Source organism: Megascapheus bottae, chromosome 2 (genome assembly GCF_031878675.1).
Source record: "Megascapheus bottae isolate mThoBot1 chromosome 2, mThoBot2.hap1, whole genome shotgun sequence".
NCBI classification, from domain to species: domain Eukaryota; kingdom Metazoa; phylum Chordata; class Mammalia; order Rodentia; family Geomyidae; genus Megascapheus; species Megascapheus bottae.
In genome coordinates this window covers 84,586,504-84,607,820 of record NC_143510.1, presented here as the reverse complement: position 1 = coordinate 84,607,820, position 21,317 = coordinate 84,586,504, and the positions used below count along the sequence as shown (strand labels likewise).

At 45.0% G+C, this 21,317-nt stretch overlaps 1 protein-coding gene across 5 annotated transcripts in view; it reads left to right on the top strand.

Moving 5' to 3' along the window:
* The first annotated feature begins 384 nt into the window (after positions 1-384).
* Positions 385-21,317, top strand: part of Appl2 (adaptor protein, phosphotyrosine interacting with PH domain and leucine zipper 2) — a 40,857-nt gene continuing 19,924 nt past the window's right edge. For 3 of the 5 annotated variants that reach the window (XM_090328556.1, XM_090328554.1, XM_090328555.1), the window contains exons 1-7: positions 385-532; positions 8,106-8,204; positions 14,740-14,799; positions 15,733-15,804; positions 18,182-18,269; positions 20,724-20,765; positions 20,880-20,938. In XM_090328556.1, coding sequence (XP_090184682.1) covers positions 479-532; positions 8,106-8,204; positions 14,740-14,799; positions 15,733-15,804; positions 18,182-18,269; positions 20,724-20,765; positions 20,880-20,938 — 474 coding nt within the window. In that variant the 5' untranslated portion in view covers positions 385-478. Of the gene's footprint in view, positions 533-1,861; positions 1,921-8,105; positions 8,205-14,739; positions 14,800-15,732; positions 15,805-18,181; positions 18,270-20,723; positions 20,766-20,879; positions 20,939-21,317 lie in introns of those variants that run through there. The other 2 variants (XM_090328552.1, XM_090328553.1) reach the window with 2 other exon arrangements.

The following is a 21,317-nucleotide window of genomic DNA, read 5'->3' as shown; positions in this document are numbered from 1 at the left end:
AATAAATAAGGAGCCATGGTCACAGTATCAAAAATCTGTGTGCATTGCTCTTTCCTTTGACTCAAAGGTTTTCTGATAACCCCAAGTGGATACAACTTTGGTCTTTCCATCTTCGCAGGCTTTCTCAGCACCGAGTGACACAGGGTTGGGCCGGGGCGCGCTTCAAGGCGGAACCTTTGCAGTGGGGTGGGGGGGTTCTGACCCGGGTGTGTGTTTATATAGGGTCCAGGCATGGGGGGGGGGGGGGAACGGACGGAAGCATGACCGCCACACTTCCGGTGTCCGGGCCGGACATCTGCCACACTTCCTGTTGATCCGGTTCTGCCGGGGGGAGGAGCTGCGGGTGGCGGGCGCGCGCGCGTGCGCGCGGGGCGGCGGTGGCTTCGAGTCTCCCCGAGCACTCCCGAGGCCTGAGCATCCTCCCGGGCTGTGACACCTCCGCGTCCCGCCGCCGCCCTCGACCCCGCCGCCTCGCGCCATGCCCGCCGTGGACAAGCTCCTGCTGGAGGAGGCCTTGCAGGACAGCCCCCAGGTACCCCCCGAGGAACGGGGCGGCCCGGGCTCCCCCCCCGCCCCCGCCCCCCGTCCCGTGTCCCGTCACGGCCCCAGGCCGCAGTCCCCATGCCACCACCTCCGCCCAGGGGTGTCGTGGTCCCTTGTCTCGCGGGATAGTTAGGAGAACCAAAGAAGGCTTTGGCTGACAAAATCTGGTGCTCAACGCGAGGACACTTTTATTGCTGTTGATACCTCCACCGCTGCTGATGTGAGGAGTGAGACCCAGTGGATCTGAGGTCCCCCTTCCCTTTCCCCCCGTCTCAGGACTTCCTTGGCCACCGTTTTCCATGTGTGAAGAGAAAATGCCAACAACTGACCAATGCATTTATGGCTTGTCTTGGGGAGGGGGGCAGGAAGGGAGTTCATTAGCCCCCCTGGACATGTCAATCAAGTTGAGCCTGGGAGTGAAAACTGGTGAGTGGAGAAAGAGTGCCGAGTGGCTGGACTTAGTTCATCGGGTCATCATTTCCCCCAGGGAACTTGTGTTCCCTTTCCTCCAACACTCCCTCCCTCCCCTCCTGTTTCTGCATGCTCCGTTTGTTTAAATGGATAACTTTATTATTCCCTAAGGTCTCTGTACTTGTCATAAATTAGAGTACAATTAAGTTGGTCTTGCACAGTTTCCGCTCTCGTTTGAGGTCCCTTTCCTTTCCTCGTGATCTGAATTTGCACATCCCAGAGCAATCTTTCCCGTGGACTTATTTCAATCCGTTCTGCTTCTCTTCCTTTCTAAAAAGTTAAAAGGGCTGTGTAGACCTTGTTTTTTGCTCTGCTTGTGTGTATGTGATCCTCTTTATGTAGTCAAGGAAGAAACTAAGTGAGCTGTGATTTTTATTTTATCTTGTTAATTAGCCTCCACCAGGCTAATTTTTCAAAGACCTCTTTATACAGCTCTGGACTTGTGTGGTGTTTTAATTAGGCCAAAGCCAGTGGTAGAAGGTTTGTCTTCATCCTCACACCTGTTGTGTGGAATCCAAACATAATGTGAAATTTGTTACTATCATGGTGACCAAGACCTTCCATTTGCTTAGGAGCTGGAGGTATAGAGAGAAAAGGATATTTGTTCCTTTCTTAAAGCTAGTGATGTGTAAGCCAGTTGAGAGAAGTACTAGCTCACTATGTTCTCATTGATAGGACATGTTCTGAAGTTTTTAGGTCTCACAGAAATAAATAGACACTGTTCAGTATGGCATAAAGAATTTGCTCAGTAAAGAGGGAGGAGTAAAGATACGTAGATTGAAGTTCTGGCTCTCACACTGTCATGTGATTTGGGTAAGTCACTTAATCCCCAACCTGTGGCTGGCTCAGTTTTCTCATCTGCAGAACCTCTAGAGAGAACAAAAGGACATGGAACAGATCATCAAGGTACCGTGGAAACCTAAAATGTTGTCACATTTATGTGGTTTGTCATTTTGAGCTTCTGTGAAGAAAAAGACATTTGATTCCTATTTACTGACCCTTTGGCTATAGGAAGTGTATTTGTCACTGCTGTGTATGCTTGGCTGTCTCCACCAGGAGTTCTTCTTGTTGTACAGAATGGGAGCTAGTTTTAAGAAGGTCTTTAATATCCTCAGAGCATATTTAGCACTCTTTTGTATGTGCTTTGTGCCTGATGCTGTTGTACTCCATTCAGAGCCATGGACTTGGAACTAAAAGAATCTCTTCTTTTTTTATGGGAAAGAATCAAAACAGTTGCAAATGCCCAGATTGTGGCACTGTATAATCTTTTAGCGTAAGTCCTCTGTAAAACGACCAGGTTGCAAGAAAAGTTGAAGAACCTATCCAAGACTGTACACTAAAATGACAGGCAAAATTGAAACTCAAGAAACATTCATATAAGAGGACTATTGCTGAAGTCAGTCCAGTAACCTAGCACCTGGTCTTTCTGTCATTAGTAAATGAACATGTTGATTTTACCAGAAGGAAAAGATCCTAAGAAAGCAGCCTTTGTTTATTTTCTCTTGATTTTTCTTTTATAGAAGAGCTATAAGAATTGCTTAAGTAAACTATTAATTACTTGAGCACAATTAAATGAACACAAAAGCTTTTGTATTTGAACGTGAATGACCCAAGAAGAGCTGGATAGAAGTTGACCTTGTACACATCTATTCCTTCTCCCCGCCCCATATCTTGTTGTTGTATAACCAGAGTGCGTGCATATCCTTCTATTCTTTCTGCTTTCCTTTGACACAGGAGAAGGTAGAGTGCTTTGGGGTGAAGAGATTTTCCCTGCTTCGGTTTGTGAGTCTCTGCACTTGATCAGCCCCTGCTAGCTGTGGGGAATGTGACTACAAATAAGATAATCCTGCTTGTCCACACTGGCTCACAGGCTGTCCCACCACAGATAAGTAAGGCAACTGTTCAGAACAGCATGAGGACTTCTGGGACAGATAGGGCCACAAACACAGCTTTGAACTTCTCAGTGAGTCTTAGTCAGGGGCTTGTTTGCTTATCCTGTAATTAGTACAGTTTTGAGATAAGGGGAAGACAATCACTATTGCTTGCTTTTTGGGGTGTTTCCCCCCACCCCTTGTTCTTTTCCCAGTTAACAAATGAAATAGAAATGAAAGACTTGGTTCTGAGATTATGCTTTTATGGCTCACCTGGGGCCTTTAAAAAAATAAAAAACAAGCAAGATGCCCAGAAACATAATCTGAGTAAGTTTGTATGGTTTCAGTGTGGAGAACTTTAGTCCTGAAACTCTTTGTTTATAGCCTATTTTTCCTTTCAATTGACTTAGTTGCTGCTAAGACATTTCACTCTCTCCATCAAATTACAAGATCAAGAACTTTTTTGTTGTTGTTATTGGTGTTATTGTTGGCCTTGGGGCTTGAACCCTGGGCCTGGGTGCTGTCTCTGAGCTCAATGCTGTTCCTTGAGCCACAGCACTACTTCCAGTTTTCTGGTGGTTATTGGAGATAAGAATCTCATGGAGGGGCTGGGAGTTTGGCCTAGTGGTTAAAGTGCTTGCCTAGCATGCATGAAGACCTGGGTTCAATTCCTCGGTACCACATACATAGAAAAAAGCCAGAAATGGTGCTGAGGCTCAAGTGGTAGAGCTCTAGCCTTGAGAAAGTCCAAGGACAGTGCTCAGGCCCTAACTCAAGCCCAGGACTGGCAAAAAAAAAAAAAAAAGAAAAGAATCTCATGGACTTTTGTGCCTGGGCTGCCTTTGAACTGTGATCCTCAGATCTCAGCCTCCTAAGTAGCTAGGTCACAGGTATGACCCACTGGCACCTGGCTAAGAACTGTTTTTAACCTTAAAAATTTAAGAAAACAATCAGTACTCTTACAACTGGACTGTTGCACAATTGCATTCTATGAAGAATGTATAGGACTGTTTGGGTACCACCCACTTTGTTTATAGTAAGGTAAAAGTAGGACTGGGAGGAGAGATATACCCATAGAAGGCTGGATTCTGTATCTCTGGCTTCAAGTGCTCCTGACAGCAGAAGGTAGTAGGGAAAGATGGAATTTAGACCCTGAAGGTGTCCTTATCACCTTTCATATGTTATTTACCTTCTCTGAGCTTTGTGTTTAGATATGTGTAAAAATGAGTATAAAACTAGCTAGTGACCAGAGTTGTTCTGAAGAACAAATAGTATGTGTAGTGTTGCCACCCAACTCCATAAATGATTGATATCTTTGCAGATGACACCAGTGTCTTTCTGTGGAATTTCCAGTATTGGTGTGGTCTCAGAATATCCCTATTGGGGAAGCCTGGAATCTTCCTGATAGTTCTAAAAAGCACCATAGTCCCATGTCTAGGTTATTAAAATGCACACGTGCGTGCGCGCGTACACACACACGCACACACACACACACAGGCACACATTTGTGATATGGTTTGCTGGGAGTGAGGTTTTTGTCATAGGTGGGTGGAGAGCATAGAAAATCCAGCTCCACATCCTGAGTGTGCACCACAGAGCATGCCTGGTGCCAAGACCCACCCTGCCAGGAGCCAGGCAGCCCCACCAAAGGACCTGGGTTTATATCCCAGCCCTGCTGCTTTCCAGCAGAGAGGCAGAACAACCATCTTAATTTGGATGAGCCTCTGTTTTATCACCTGTAAAATGAGGTTAATTAAACCAAGGTAGATGAAATGACAAATGCATAGTACCTAGCACAGTGTCTGGCCCAGGGAAAGTACAGATTAATGGGAGGTTTATCTCCTACCACCTCTGTGGAGGACATTTATACTGACCCTCTCTTTTTAGTTTACCTATCACTTTCCATTCTGTTTTATTCCTAAAAGCAGTAAGTATTAAAAGCAGTAAGTAGGGTTCAACTGGATGGGCATCAGTTTTTTTTTAAAAAAATAAGATCACATAATCCAGTTGTATCACTTGTCATGCTCCAAAACAGATTAGCTGACATAAAGAATGGTGTCAGGGGCCGGGAGTTTGGCCTAGTGGTTAAAGTGCTTGCCTAGCATGCATGAAGACCCGGGTTCGATTCCTCCGTACCACATACATAGAAAAAAAAGCTGGAAGTGGTGCTGAGGCTCAAGTGGTAGAGCTCTAGCCTTGAGAAAGTCCAAGGACAGTGCTCAGGCCCTGAGCTCAAGCCCAGGACTGGCAAAAAAAAAAAAAAAAAAAAAAAAAAAAGAATGGTGTCAGAATGGTAAAAAAAAAAAAGAAAAATGGTGAGATCTTATGCTCCGGGCATCAGGATTACAGGAAGGTTTTCTACTGGTAGATGAACTCTCAGCTATAGTATTAAAGTAGGACGACACAGCTAAACACTCAGCGCCCCACCTAGGATACAGAGTCAGAGTTCCTTATCTACCAGCCACCCCACCCCATCACTATGCAAGGAACTCTGCATATACTCATTATGTCATTAACTCTGCAAATGAGTGTCAGAGACGGATGTGGATGCAGGACTCACCTGACCCCTGGACACTCTGCCTTGCAGAGTGTAGTCACTGCACATCCCTGTTGGTGCTGAGTCGCAGCTCTGCGTTTCAGCGGAGGCTGGCCAATGCCAGCCACTCAGGCAGGTACCACAGAATGCTTTCTAAAGGACAAGCCACGCGTTGTATGTTCATAGAACACTTTTAGCAATAGTTTGTTTTTCCACATAAAAATATACATTAAAGCAAAGTTTTTAACCTACTGGTTATTGTCCATTAGGGGATTCTGAGATCCAGGGCATTACGACCACAATTTTTTCCGTATAAGTAGAATAGAATAGAAAATAAATATCAAATATGGAAGTTACCCTACTGACAAATAGGTGGTAGTGGTTGGCAGGACCTTTGTTTCAATCCTGGTGCAAAACATATGTCTGACTGTGGATTTTAATTTTATAAAGTTAAATCTAACATAGGTGATCTCTATAAGGTTTTGCTCTTAGCACTATTTAAACAAGTATTTTACAATTTCCTCATTCATCACCTTGAAATGCTGTTGCTAAGATTTAGTACTGAAGAGAATCCGTAGATTTGCAGTGTGTAATTTTAGTTTGAAACACACAGCAAAGCAGAAGAAGCACACGCTACCGTGAAGAGCCTCAGAGAGTATGGAGCCAAGTCAGAGGTAGAGCAAAGTGGGGAGCCGTGATCCCAGTGCCAAGAACTCCTGCTCCAGACAATGGGGTGAGGAGTACTTTCGGCCTAGGAATTTGGGTACAGCTGCAGCTCAGACCCTGGGGGATGAGAAATGGCATGACAGAGATTCTGGTCCCTGGCTGGGTGGGCATGATGGTGGTTCAAATCCTAACAGGGCACAGCGGCCAAGGAAGCCCTTGTCACTCTGTCCTGCCAATCCTGGGTTATTTTCTAAAGTTGAGATGCTTGCTATTGCAGATGTTGAATTTAAAATCCTTACTGTGTCAAACACATTTCTTGGAAGTCCCATGCGTGGCTGCATCTGCCATGATGACGGACCCTTCTTATCCACTGTCCAGTATACAAGTGTCTTTAGTGCCTACTATGTCTGGTACTGTGCACACAAGTGAGAGGAAATGCCTTCCAGCAAACGCCACTGCACAGCTGCCCTCAAAGCACCCAGGTGCTCACTTTCCTGAAAGAAGTGAGCTGCCATTCTGTTTGCTGTTTAGTTCTTTTTTGTGGGTCATGGGGCTTGAACTCGGCCTGGGCACTGTCCTTGAGCTCTTCAGCTCAAGGCTACTGCCCTACCCCTGGGCCTGGGCCTGGGCCTGGGCTCTTCAGCTCAAGGCTACCATCCTATGCTTGAGCCAAGCCCCACTTCCCATGTTCTAGAGGTTAACTGGAGAGTCTCAGTTCCTTTTGTGCCCAGGCTGGCTTTGAACCTTGATCCTCAGATCTCAGCCTCTCGAGTAGCTAGGATTACAGGTGTGAGCCACCGTACCCGGCTGCTGTTTGAGTTTGAGTTTTGTGCCTGAAATTTTCAATAATGGGTCTGGGTAGTGGGATGTGAAATTCTTACCCATGAGTTTGAAAGTTGGATGAATAAAGTAAGCAAACAGGGGGAAAAAAAACCCAAACCAAGAAATTGATGATGGTATGTTAAGAGGAAAAAACGACACTCTGCAGTCAGCCACTATGGCAGAAAAGCAGGCATCTGGTCCCAGTGGGGTGACTGTAGGCCAGCACTGACTTGGCGACCACACCCAGTGCACACAGATGCCTGGCCTCAGCTCTTTTGTGGGCTTGAAAGGAGTGGAGCAGCTGTCCTTTCAATCACAATTTTGTGGGGTTGACTTTACTGGTGCATAGGTAGAAGCTGAAGTCAGGTCAGGTGATAACTCTTCAAACATGCCTGACAAGAGATCCGAGCCATATCCTCAGCACCAGAGTTAATCTTAAAACTTGGCTTTTCAGAGCTGGGCACTGAGAGGATCATGCCTGTAATCCTAACTGGTTAGAAAGCTGAGATCTGAGGATCGAAGTTTGAAGCCAGCTGGGGCAGAAAAGTCCATGAGACTCTTATCTCCAATAAACTACCCAGAAAAAAGCCAGAAGTGGCACTGTGGCTCAAGTGCTCAAGTGGTAGAGTGCAAGCTTTGTGCTCATATAGGCTCAGAGACAGTGCTCAGGCTATGAGTTCAAGACCTGTGACTGGCAAAAAAAAATGTAATAAAACTTGGCTTTTATTACTTGGCTTTTATAAACTTGGCTGTTAATCTTAGCTACTCAAGAGGCTGAGATCTGAGGATCACAGTTTGAAGCCAGCCCAGACAGGAAAGCCCATGAGATTCTTAACCTCCAAGCCGTGAAAAGCTGGAAGTGAGCTGTGACTGAAGTGGTAGAGTGATAGCCTTGAACAAAAAAGCTCAGGGCCCTGAGTTCAAGCAAACACTTCCTCTCTCCCTTGGTGTTTCCTCTGTGGCCCTGAACCATCATGCACAGCTAAGTCCCCTCACCGGAATGGAGAGCATTGGAAGAGTTTCTCAGTTACAGCTCCAGGAACTGCTGTACATTGGTGTCATCTGTGAAAGAGTGGCGCTGACAAACCACCAGGCCCCTTTCCTTCCTGTTCCAGTTTGTGCAGCGTGTGCTTTCTGTTGTCTGTGACTTCAGCACCTAGAGCTAGGCCTAATGCTGCCCTCCTGATCCCCCACAGGCTCGCTCCTTGCTCAGTGTGTTTGAAGAGGATGCTGGCACCCTCACGGAATATACCAACCAGCTGCTGCAGGCCATGCAGCGTGTCTACGGAGCGCAGGTATGCAGCTGGCCCCTGCTCTCGGGGTCAGGGAAATCAGAGTCAGAAGACCTACACTTAAACATTTGAACTAAAGTCAGTGTTTTCCTCATTTCTTTTTACTAACAAAACTAAGAACAGGCAGCTTTCCCATAACAAGAAGCTGTAGAGGGACCACATAACTGCTTGTTTGTATTCATTTTAAAGCCAGCTCCAGAAGGAAGCATTCTCATCTCCTCTTCCTACTGTGAACCGGTGGCTTTAGTGTCTCGAGACGTGCTCTTTGTATTTCTCATATATGAGTAGTCTTCGAGGTCAATGTGGGAGCATAGACGTTCTTTCAAGGACTTCTTGTGAAAAAAAACTTGAATCACAGTTCTGGAGACGGTGACTTCTTTGTTTTGAGGAACAAATATGTCTAGCTTGCAAACCATAGAAATTGCTGAATTGCAAAAGCAGACCTTTTAAAATCAAGAAGTGCTATGTCTGTCACTTTCCAAGGACAGATTTGAGTTACTTGAAAATAAATTCTGTTATACATAGAAATATGCACGTGCTAAAGGAGGAGAGGCACCTCACCCAGGGGAGTTATGTAGCTCTGTAAGGCAGTTTTCTATCGCTGTGGCAAAATACCTGGCAACTTATCAACAGAAATGGCTTATATTGGCTCATCATTTCAGTTTTCAATCCATGGTTGTTTAGCACTGTTGTTTTGGGCCTGTGGTACATTATGTGGTGGGGAGTGTATGGTCCAGGAAAAGCAATCACTTTCTGGCTCTGAAACAGGGGTGAGGAGGGGCTTGAGAGAGAGAGGGTAAGAGAAGGGAGAGAGGGAGAGAGGGAAAGAGGGAGAGAGGAAGAGGGAAGGAAGAAGGGAGGGAAGAGAGAAAAAAAGAGAGACACAAATCTGTGTCAAGGATATTCATCCAGTGTCCTAACTTCCTTCTGCTAGGCCCAGCCTCACAAAAGTTATACCACCTCCCAGTAGGCAGAGGACCAAGTCTTTTAGCATGTGGGATTTTGATGGACATTTCAAATCTAAAACACAACAGCTAGACACCCAAAAGGAGAGTAAGTGTGCATAGCTTCTAGATAGTCTCAGGGGTTTTACATAGGTGATTTCGTTTAAATTCGCCAACTCTGTGAGCTGTGTCCTGCATTTTATATTTTCAGGAGACTAAGGATTTTGATGATGAGTAATTTGCCCAAATCCACCCAGTTAATGCATGGCTAAAACCACAGCTCAGACTTTTCGCTCCTACTCCTGGACATAGAGACTTGAACTAGAAAAAGGGCTGCAGAAATGTAGAGAGGAGGGTGAAGGTTAGAGGAATTAGGGTGTAGAGTGGTGATGGATTGGATGTGAAAGAATTAGGTGAGTGAAGGATGAATCTGCAGCAATGGAGAAAGGATGGCTAAGGGGAAAAGGTACACTGAGGTAGCAGAAATAATTCCTCATGTTCTGTAGCTTACGAGGAAAACTAGGGATGACAGAAGCTGTGTTGCCCCAAACAAAGAAATGGCACATGTCTGGAAAGATAAACCTGCCACTAACCCTAATCTGATATTATACATATGTACTGGAATGTATTGATGCCCCCCATAAAAGTGTGCCATTACTATGTGGCAGCTAAAAATGAAAAACATGATCCTGTAAAATCCTAGCTACTCTGGAGGCTAACATCTGAGAATTGTGGTTTGCAACCAGCCAGGAAGGTCCATGAGGCTCTTCTTTTTTTTTTAATTGTGATGTATAGAGGGATTACAGTTATATTCTCCAGATAGAAGGTGCACTACTTCTCACACATTGATGTCCCTTCTCATGTTTTTGTCCCCATTTCCCTCCCCATGAGATTCTTATCTACAATTAACCACTCAAAAATTGGAAGTGGCTCTGTGACTAAAAGTAGCCTTGAGCAAAAGAGCTCCGGGACAGGCCCAGGCCCTAAATTCAAGCCCCATGACTAAAAAAACAACAAAAAGGGCAATTGAAAACATGTTTTCAAAAGAAAGAGTGATTACCATGCTTTTGACTTGCACAACAGGATGAGTAGGTGAAAGAACACAGGAAAGAGGAGGAAGGCATGATGTGCAGCCCCCCTCTACACTCCCTCCACTTCCCTCTTCCTCCACCTCTCCTACTCCTCTTGCTCTCATTCTCTCTCTTCTCCCTTCCTCCCTTCTTAGCAATACTGAGGATTGAACTTGGGGTCTTGTACCTGCTGGGCCACTTGAGCCATTCCTCTCGTCCTTTTGCTCTTAAGTTTTTAAAGAGATTTTTTTGCTCTTGCCCAGGACAGACTCAGACCACAGTCTTTCTCTTCTGCCTCCCAGGAGGTGGGATTGCAAGAGTGAGCCAGCAGACTCAGCCATAATTCTTCCTTAATACTGGTTTCAAGCTGTCTGTGGGACACCAAAATGAACTCAAGAATGTAGGGGCTGAGATACAGATAAATGCAAGAATCCCGTGCTCTGATTTTTTTTTTGTGGAGTTGTTTTGGTAAGACATTCAGAATTTAGAACATGAGTGTTTAGTTTTAAATTTGAAGCACTGATTATTTATGTAGTATGTTTTTGTTTTTTTCCTTAAATATTCCAAATTTGATAAAAACTGGCATTGTTTACTATAATTATATGCAAATTGGCTTGCTAATCAGTACTTAAAAAAATTCTGATTCTATGATTAAAAAAGTTTTGTTTTTGTTTTCTGTGCTGCTCTTGGGGCTTAAACTCAAGGACCAGGGCATTTAGCTTTTTTGCTAAAGGCTAATTCCCTACCACTTGAACCATAGCTCTACTTCTGGATTTTTGGTGACTCATTGGTGATAAAAGTCTTGCAGATTTTCCTGCTCTAGCTGCCTGGAACCACAGTCCTCAGATCTTAGACTCCTGAGTAGTTAGGGTTACAGGTCTGTGCCACTAGCAGCTAGCTTAAAGGAGTATTTTTAAAGCTTAAAAGCTGAAGACTTAAAAGTGTCTGCTACTCCCAAGACCCTGGCTTTTCCATGTCTGTCAGAGCCATTGACTTAGAGTTAACACCCTCTTTCTTTGAGCCAGAAAACTGTGTTTTGCCAAAATTAAGTAGGCCTTGCATTCCAAGAGGCTGGAACCCCGCTTTTAATTCACAGCACATGATTGTCATGTGGGTTCTTCTCTGGCCAGAAACCTTCCCCCGGTTCCCTGCAGCAGAGGCCACGGGAATGTGTAGCCATCGCAATACACTCGGGGATAGTCAGTGGCCGGTTGCATCCAGACTAGCAGCCACAGGGCCAGGGCTAGCGCTGAGTTCACCAGGTCCATTTGCATTCTATGCTTTGTTTCTTTTCAATTTTTTAAAAGACCTTCTGAATCCTCTTTGATCAGTTTGTTTCCACATACATTAAAGATACTAATACTTCTTAATGGTTTCATTCAACTTTCTCTTCTCCCAAGTTGTATTTTCTTGGTTTTGTTTCACGTTATTCCTTAAATGCTTCATATGTAGACATACAGAGGTGGAGTGTATAGAATTTCATAATTTTATTTAAGACGCACACTTAAGCCAAGTGTGTTACTACCTACATCTAATCCCAGCACTCAGGGGACTGATACAGGATGATCAGAGTTTGAGGCCAGGTTGGGAAACACAAAGAGACTCTGTCTCAAAATCAGACAACTAAAACCAGGCATTTAGTAAGGCATCACTTCATTATTATGTGTTAAAAAACCAGGTCTATGTTGCTACTCCATGTTGAGTGAGGACATTTTAATCAGACTGTGGGGTGAGTCTGTTTTGTGGAAATTCTCCCACTTTTCGTGGAAAGAGGAAATGAGAGGAAAACTGGTGTCTGAGGCTGACCTCCCGTCTGATAAAGCATCTCTGCCAGTACTCTTGCCCTGCCTCCTTCCTCGCCAATGAACCTGGTGCCCTGTGTGCTTCGGGGCCAGAACACTTGGTATCACCAGGGGCTGCTAGTCCATTTGTGGACTCTGAACTCTAGAAAGCACATCTTCATCCTTTCCCGGATGCCAGAGCTTACCTGGCCCCTTCTGCACTACTGAGAAACAAGTGTGGGGCCTCTCCACCTACAACCATTGGAGGTTGTTTTCTCTGGCTTGACCCCTTGCATCTTGAGGTACAAGTGTGACACCTCTGGGGCTCTGTCTGGTTAGGGCATTGAGGTCTGAACTCAGCACCTTGCACTTCTAGGGAACTACTCCACCACTTGAGCTACATGTTCCTCTTTTGCAGCGTACCTTCCCACAGCCTCCTTACAAGCCCCTTACCTTCTCCCTCCTCCCACCACAGCCATACAGGACTTCACTGCCACTTCTCACTGCCTCAGTGCCTCTAGGACAGATTTCAAGTCCTTGTAGCCCCCTCACAGCTTACAGTGCCAGGATCTAGCCTGCATCCATTCTTGCACACTATGCATCCCCTCTCCTGTCTCAGGGCCTTTGAGTGCAGCCTTTGAGCCCAGTGCTGTGGTGTCTATTATGACGAAGGGGACCTTCATTACCTCAGCTTTAGGCCACATTTCTGGCCACACACTTGATCCAGCAAATGGCTACACTGTCACTCTGAATCCCAGTGGACTTCTCTGACCTACTTCCAAGCCTCTCCATTCATAGCAGCTATGGTCAGTGCTGCCTGCCCAGAGGCCTGCAGAGATGGTTTCAGGTGGCTGCAGCCGGCAGTCAGTAAGCCCTGACATAGCCATCCCCTTGCTAGCAGCTCCCATTTCCATCACTAACAGCCACTGTGTTCTGTCTTGGCAACGGCCGTGGGAGGCTGTCTTAGGAGATGCTGTCAGCAAGCTCTGCCTCAGCTTGCCTTGCGGTTTTATTGTTGATATTGTTGGTGGTGATGGTGGTGTGTGTGTGTGTGTGTGTGTGTGTGTGTGTGTGTGTGTGTGTGTGTGTGTATGTGTATGTGTGTATGTGTGTGTGTTGCTGGGGATGGAGCTCAGGGCCTTGCACAAACTACCCTTAACTCCCAACTCTGAACTTACCTTTTTCAAGGGTTCATAGGAAGCAGCTGAGTGCAGGTGGTGGCTCAAGAGCTGTCCAGGGTGGACAGCTGGAAGTGTGACTCAGTGGTAGAAGACCTGCTTAGCAGGCTCTAACTCCCCACCAAAAAAATGCCTGTTACACTTGCAGGTCCACTCAGAGGTTGAGTATCAGGCCACCTCTTCTGGTGAGAGATGTCATGTGGGCCCATCCTCTGCCCCTGACCTACGAGCTAATATGTTGCACTTCAGATTCAGATGGCACAGTGTTGGCAACCTGAGCTGGGAACCTGACAGCCTATTAATACTTTGCCTAGCAGTTACTGCTCAGCTCATGGGAGTTCTAGTGAGCTATGTGTTTGTCTCACATAGCCTCTGATCTCCCTTTGTGAAATGGTGATAAGAGTAAACCTACTTCTAAGGAGATGGAGGACTATGTGGAAAACACTTCTCAACCATGTTGGGTCCTTGGGAAAGACTCACATGCTAGCAGCCCCACCAGTTTGGAGCTTGGCTGGCTGGCTGGCTGCAGGAAAGGCCCTAAAGTGGAAAGCAGCTTCAGTATTCCTGCAAGTTCTCCCTCCTACCTCCCCAGACACTGAAACAAACCCCTGTAAAGCCCAGGCCTTAGTTTTATTTCATTGCCAGTCCTGGGGCTTGAATTCAGGGCCTAGGCACTATCTTGGATACTTTTTGCTTAAAGCTAGCACTCTGTCATGCTAGGTGAGTACTCTATCACTAGGCCACACTCCTGGCCCTAAGTCTTAGTTTTAAAGGAGTGATAACTCCTAAGAAGACAGTAAATAGAGGCTATGCCTGCAGAGGCAACCAAGGTCTCCCCATGCCCGGGCAGACCTGTGGTCCGCAGTCTCAGCCTAAAACCTGTATCTGAAGAGCAGGTGCCCTGAGCCTCAGATACAGGAATCCTTTTCTAGACCACCATGTCTGTGTTGGGGGGAAACACCAATGCATGCAGAGGTAAGAGGATCTACAGGAGGAAAGGAAAGTGGTCAGCCTGGGAGTGAAATAGCACGCACAGGCCTCCGAATCCCCTTGCTTCGAAGGAGCCTTGCTCTCCTCAGGTTCCTAGAGCTTAGGTTTAGCAGTTCTCAGCATAAACGCAACTGTGTTTCATGTCTGCTTCCCCAGTGAACCCCGAGGACAGCACAGTTTGTCACTCTTGCTCATTGAATTTGTTAATTGATTGAATGACCAGAAGAAACAGCAACTTTAAACCTTTTGAGTTTGTTTTGAGAGAGGTTTTGTTTTTTTTAAAGAGCAAATTTCTGAACTTTTGATTTGTCTTGGTCTTGTTTTCTTTCATTCTTTCTTTTTTTTGAGATAGAGACTTATGTAACCCAGGCTGGCCTCAAACTTATGATCCTCCTGCCTCAGCCTCTTGAATGCTAGAATTACATTGATTTATCTTTTCTAAATAATACCCAAACAAAATGTTCGATCACATCATAGGTACAAGCACATTACTGTGAGGTAGCCCTTTTCAGTAACTATATATGCATTGGACGAATCTTAACCTGCTTCCCCCCACCCCGCCCTTCTCTCTGCAGAATGAAATGTGCCTGGCCACCCAACAGCTCTCCAAACAGCTGCTAGCATATGAAAAGCAGGTAACTGGCATTGTAAGGCATGTAGCGTTGTGTGTGGGACTCTTAAGGGGTTATTTTATTCCTAAATGGCTACTTTTAAAGAATTCTCCAGCTGGGTGCCAGTGGCTCATGCCTGTAATCCTAGCTACTTAGGAGGCTGAGATCTGAGGATTGCAGTTCAAAGCCAGACTGGGCATGAAAGTCTGTGAGACTCATTTCCAATTAACCACCAGAAAACTGGAAGTGGCTCTGTGGCTCAATGTGGTAGAGCACTAGCCTTGAGCTGAAGAGCTCAGGGACACCACCCAGGCCCAGAGTTCAAGCCTCAAAGACTGACAAAAAGAAGAAAAAAGGAAGGAAAGAAGGAAGGAAGGAAGGAAGGAAGGAAGGAAGGAAGGAAGGAAGGAAGGAAGGAAAGAAGGAAAGAAAGAAGGAAGGAAGGAAGGATGAAAAAAAGGAGAGTTTTCCTAAGGCATTTGTAAAGATTTCCTCTATCCTTCCCAATTCCTTCCCTTCTTTCTATCCTTCTACCCTCCTTCTACCCTCCCTGCTCTAGCTTTCCCTTTCATCTTATCCTTTCTTTTCTTCCTCCAATAACTTCTAACTGGCAATAGTCCAAAGTCCTTGTGAGTGAGGTGTTATAAGGAGCCTGCAGAAGTAACCCACTGCCCTTGAGGGTTCTGTCTCCAGAAAGGACCAGTGAATCAACACTAGCCATTCTAGGAAATGAGCCCTCAAGTAAAGATATCATTGTATGCAAACAGAAGGGCCTGGACATGGAAGGACTGCCAAAGATGCAAGTAAATACAACCCCAGCTGGACAGGCAGAGTTCTGGCTTTCTTCAGGTAGATGCTGAGGTTTGGATGTGGTAATAATAGTTTTGTAGGCCCTGTGCAAGTGCTGAATTCCCAATTTTTAGTTAATACCTGGCTCTTTCCTTTCTTTGGTCATAGAATTTTGCTCTCGGCAAAGGTGATGACGAAGTAATTTCTACACTCCACTATTTTTCCAAGGTGGTGGATGAGGTAAGATAGTCACACAGGAAATTTTAATTGATTCTTGCATTTTCTTTCATGCTTATGTCAATCGTGGCGCTGTTTTTAAAATTTCTGCTTAAATACCTAAGAAGGTAGCTCAACCAGATGATCTTCCAGTTTACCCATGACAGATGCTCTAGAGCATTATGCTTATTTGTGGTTGAGAAGAAAAGGCTTTGAGAGGGATGTCTGTGAACTCAGTTGCTAAGGCAGTTACGTTAGTTTCTCAAGGCAGCCGCAGTAGGTCATCTCAGCTAGAGACCGACAAACAGAAGGAATTTATTCTTTCATTATTCCAGAGGCCAAATGACTACATCAAAGAGTCTGCAAGACCACCGTCCTCACCCAGCACGTTAGGGTCTTTCCTCCTTCTAGCCTTTGGTGGCTCCCAGTGTGTCCTGGCATGACAAAGTCATAAACTGTTCTTACATTTACATGGAATGTTTGTGGGAAAAAAACATTATTGTTATAGGAACACACACTTCTAATCATAAAAATCATAATGATAGCTCAATTACTGTGGGTTCTGGGCAGGCCCTCCAAGGAGGCCCTTCACAGGAGAGCCTCGTGATAGACAGGCCTGTGAGAGTCACAGCCAGCCGGCTGGGTCCAGATCTGAGGAGAAGACAGCAGTTGTTCCCACCTGAGTCTAAGCCAGGTTGAAAAAGCTTCAAGATGAGTAACTTGACTCTTAAAGAATAATGAAAAGTAGAGACTTACATGGCTTAAATGTAATAGGCCATCTCGAGATGGGATCTTTCTTGTCATAAGTTACACAGAGATTCCCAGTCATGGTAATTACCACAAAGGATCACACCTCAGAATGCCCCTGAGACCAAAGGTCATTTTCTTATGCCTTCCATGTCTAGCACAGTGGGTCAGGCTTTAAAGAGATGGTTCTACCTCTATCTTTTATATGAGGATCCTAAGGGGTTGAGAGGTGATTTGCTCCTTCTACTCTCCTTAGCAAAGGTATTGTTGTCAGCAGCAAGTTAGCCCATATATCTCAAAAGCTCATGTCACCAAAACCCCTAGATCTCTAGGGATTAACTAGGAAGGAAAAGACTGACAAAGAAGCCTGCCATTCCTGAGTGCATGAGCATGGAAAGCAGCAGAAAAGCACAGAGCCAGTGTGTACAGGGCGTACTTGTCAACAATCATTCAATTAAGCATCAGGGACAAAGGTTACATTTCTCAAATCATTACAGGAAACATTTAACCCCTTCTGTCCTGATTCTACTTAGTGGTGTGACTGGTTTCATGAATTCCCAGCAGAAGAAAGCTCCATGATTGGGCTAGATTAAAACAAGGAGAACACTTTCAGCTTGAGTGCTACTCCCATATCTGAGCAAAGGGCTGGCCATGGGCAAGAGTTGAAGCCTCTCACAGCTGCCTCAGAAGCCCCAGCCCCAGAAGTCAGCCTGTGGGGAATGAGCGCGTGACTACAGTCACTGCTGAAGGTGCCAAGAGAGTGCAGAGACTCCCCTTAGTTCCCTGGCTGGAATTTCCAACCATCCTCCAGAGTGTCCCCAAGGCTGTGACCAGAGGCAGGCCCTCTTGTGTGCCCTGCAGGCACCTATACTCCTGACCATGTGTGCTTCCGGTAGCATTGTGAGCATTCAAGGACAGACTCCACCTCCCAGGTTGTGGGGTGCACAGCTGTGCTGTCTCTTTGCCCTCTGGATTTGAAGGTTATTTGCCTGTCTGGAAAATGGGGACAAAAATACCTAGCTCACAGGGTGAAAATATACAAAAAGCATACAAAAAGTGCCCAAATGGTAGCACTAAAGGTGATTCTCTCTGTCTCTCCTAGGTCACTTACACAGGCAGGATTTAATAAGGCCTTGAGGTTGGAAGAGAGACTAAGAGTTATTAGAACTGTGTGCTTAGAAAGTCTGAAGAGTGGAGGCCAGAGCTATGGCTTGTTCTGTTTCAATAGGATACCTCCCTTCTGTAGATGAATCCTCAGTCCCACAGCTGGGTGAGGCCAGTCCAGCTCCCACAGCCAGTTTTTCTGGTGTGACTTCAGCCCTCTGAAGTACATTGAGCACTGCCAGCAAGCTTCCTTCACTGCCAGCAACGACAGCATCTGGCTATGCAGATGGGTGTGGCGCAGACCCACAGCAGACAAATAAAGAGTAACTATGGTCAGAGAGGCCTTCAACAAGCCCCACCAATGACCCTGTCTGTCTTAACCACGAAGTTAATACCCACCACCTTCATGACTGTCTGATTTACTGCTTTAGGAAGGTATGGATTGCTAAGAAAGGGGAGCTAAGCTGTTCAGCCTTATAGAAGTAGTCTGGTGACCCCTTGATGAAATGAAACTGCATCAGTCAGTAATAACATCATGATTTTCTTCCAGCTTAACATTCTCCACACTGAGTTGGCTAAGCAGTTGGCAGACACCATGGTTCTACCTGTTATACAGTTTCGAGAAAAGGATCTCACAGGTAAAGAAACTGTGTGGTTACTGTCACAATATTTTTTGACTTAATTCTTAGTGGATTAATTTCTTTAAACATATAGTTACTGAGAACTGTCTCTTTCTTTTTGAGCAGTTCAGTTCTGCAAATGTGCTGATTCCCTACCATGTTCCTGGCTCACCTGAATGAGATGTGATGGGAACAGATCACTGTGGTGTGGTGTTGTGAGCCACAGGACAGATAGAAAGAACACACAGAAAGGCACAATTTCCTCAGGTCTAAGGGGCTAGGGAAAGCTTCCCAAGATGGTTGGAGCTGGTCTTGAGTGACATGTGGCTCTTTACCAAGCAGGCAGCAACCCTGGGAACATTTGTAAAGGCACGATGGTCCTGGACCATACATGCTTTGGCATGTCATTTGAGGACTCGGAGAGGAAAGGACTCATTGGGGCCCCTGCTTTCTCCATTCTGCATTTTGGGGTGCAACTGTGAATATGCTATGTTCCTGAGGCTCACTTTACGAATGAGGGTCTGCTGGCCCAGAATGACCTTTTGAAGTCATTTTTTAGTTCTAATGCTAAATTAAATTCTAGGGTAATTGTGTATCTGTTAAAAATCAAAGTAGCTAAAAACATGTGTGAAAAAGGAATTCATAATTTTGAAAAAAAACTTAGTTGATGTTATAAAAGTGTCAGCATCAACAGTTTTCTATTCTTACTGGGAAAGTATTCGTTAACTATAAAGAATCATATTTGAGAAATACTCATAAAAATAATTTGGTGACATTGCTCAAGTGGTGGAATACTTGCCTAGCAGGCACATGGCCTGAGTTCAGATTCCAGTAACCACAAAAACTTGCAATGGTCCAAAGTCTAAGCCTGGGTGCTAGAGGTACTGTTGGATATAGAACTCTAAAGTTCACTTTTCTAGACAGTAAAGATGCAGTTAATCTAATGGTGAAGATGCGTTTTTCTCCCTCCCTTTGAGGTTCCTTGGGTCTTGTCACTTGAATCTGGGGAATCATGGGAGAATTGGTGTAAGCTCTACCCAAGGCCCATCTGATAAGCAAATAATACTAAGTAGTGTGTGAGCTAGCCTGCGCAAAGGGAATCCTTCATTGGACAGGAATTTTCATATTTTTTTGGTTGCTTATCACTAATTGCATGTGAAGCCCAAACTTGGTAACTGGGGCTGTGTGTTGATTTTGCAGTCCTAACTGAAAACCTTATTGGGTATGTTTTACAAAATATTTTCTCTAAGTAAAAGGGTTAGGAATCTTGGGGAATTATTTGAAAAGCAAACTCCAACTCTTTTAGAAAGGTGTAGTCATTTTCTAAGTCCGATGTTGTCATACTTACATCTTTCTGGTAAATTCTTGGGCAGCAGACCCAGGGTTGAGAATGACAGTAGTTTTCCTTAATCCACCAGGACTCAACATATAGATTAGCATTCGCCTACGATGATGTTCTTTCTAAATGGAGATTAAGTACTCAGTAGCACTCACTCAGAACAGAAGCTTACTAGTGTCCATGAAAAATAGCTAATCAAATTGACCTTTCCTGATGACACAGACATGAACTTGAAATGTGTGAGCCAGTTTACACGTTAGTCCACACCAGAAACAGATTAGAAAGTGATGTCCTGTTGACTTCCATGGTAGTATTTATCTTATAGTTTATCTTACCCTCAAAGAGAACATGAGAGTTATTAACAAAGCTATTTAAAATTAGTAAGTGACAAGCCACAAAACTGCTCCACCAGAAGGTAAAAGGTGTAGAGAAAGGAAGAAAATGCAGGAGAGGAACGTAGAAAGCCGTCCAGTATCAGAACAGCTGGAGACACTTTGGGAGCAAACTGAAAAATAGCATAGAAAGTATGGCATGCTTGGATGTGTTTGAATGATAGGAAGTATCACTTTCTTTTCAGTATCTCTGCATTTTTCAGTGGCCTTTTTGCTGTAATGAGCTGGGACTGATGTCTGTCACCCATGTGGATCATGGTCTTTGGTGTTGGCTTTTGATCAGTTCCTGTCAGTTTCTCATAATTCCTTTCTTTGTCCAGAGGTGACATATTATGTCAGATGTTAAAATGGCAACCATAAGAGACTAAAGTTCTGGGGAGTAGTCCTGACTGTCTTCTAAGGAAGGACATGTGAAGACATTGGAGCTGAAAAATCAGAACTTAAACGTAGACTCCAGGCCTTCAGGAAGAGAACCTGACCACCACTGGCTCCACGCCCTAGAGTACTGTCTCCTTCCCAGAGCTCCAGCCCAGTCTGGAGGGAAGGTCTTCATGGACAGATGAGGGCCCAGGGTGTGGAGTATAGCAAGGTCAGGGCCTCCGTCACGAGGTCAAGGCCCTTGAGAGCAGAGGTCCGAGAGGGTGCGGGCAGAGCATATACTTGTCTTCTCAGGAAAGCAGAGTTCTGCTTGTCAGGTTTTATTTTCCACTGCCCTAAGTTGCTTTCTTTTCTCCTATTCAGAAGTCAGCACTTTAAAGGATCTTTTTGGACTTGCCAGCAATGGTAGGCATTTTCTCCATTCTTGGTTTGTGGGTTTGGTAGTGTGTGTGAGTTTAATGATAAGTGAATGTCCCTGCCTTTCAGTCTTCTTGGGTTCTCAGATGTCTTTCTTTTCAGAACATGACCTCTCAATGGCAAAATATAGCAGGCTTCCTAAAAAGAAGGAGAACGAAAGGGTAAGTGTGCTTCTGTGTTATTTTCATGATATCCACTTAAGCTCCTCATGTGTCTTCTCTTGGAATTTCGTGGTGTCATGGGTGCCCTTGATGACTTGTATCTTTTTCCTATATGTGGTCCTTAAAATCTGTCCTGAGTTTCCTAAGTAGCCATTCACTTCCCTTAGTTTTTTCTTGAACACCTACTTGGGACCACTGTAAAATTCTGTTATTATTATTATCATCATTTTAATGGTAAAGAGGAGTTACAATTCAACATGTCAATGTCTGCATCTTGATCATCTCTCCCAGCCTTGTGCTCTGTCATGGGTCCTTCAGGTCACCTGAGTGCCTTGTCTGCATGTTGATGGAATCCTCAGCCCCTGCTCGTTCTGGGTTT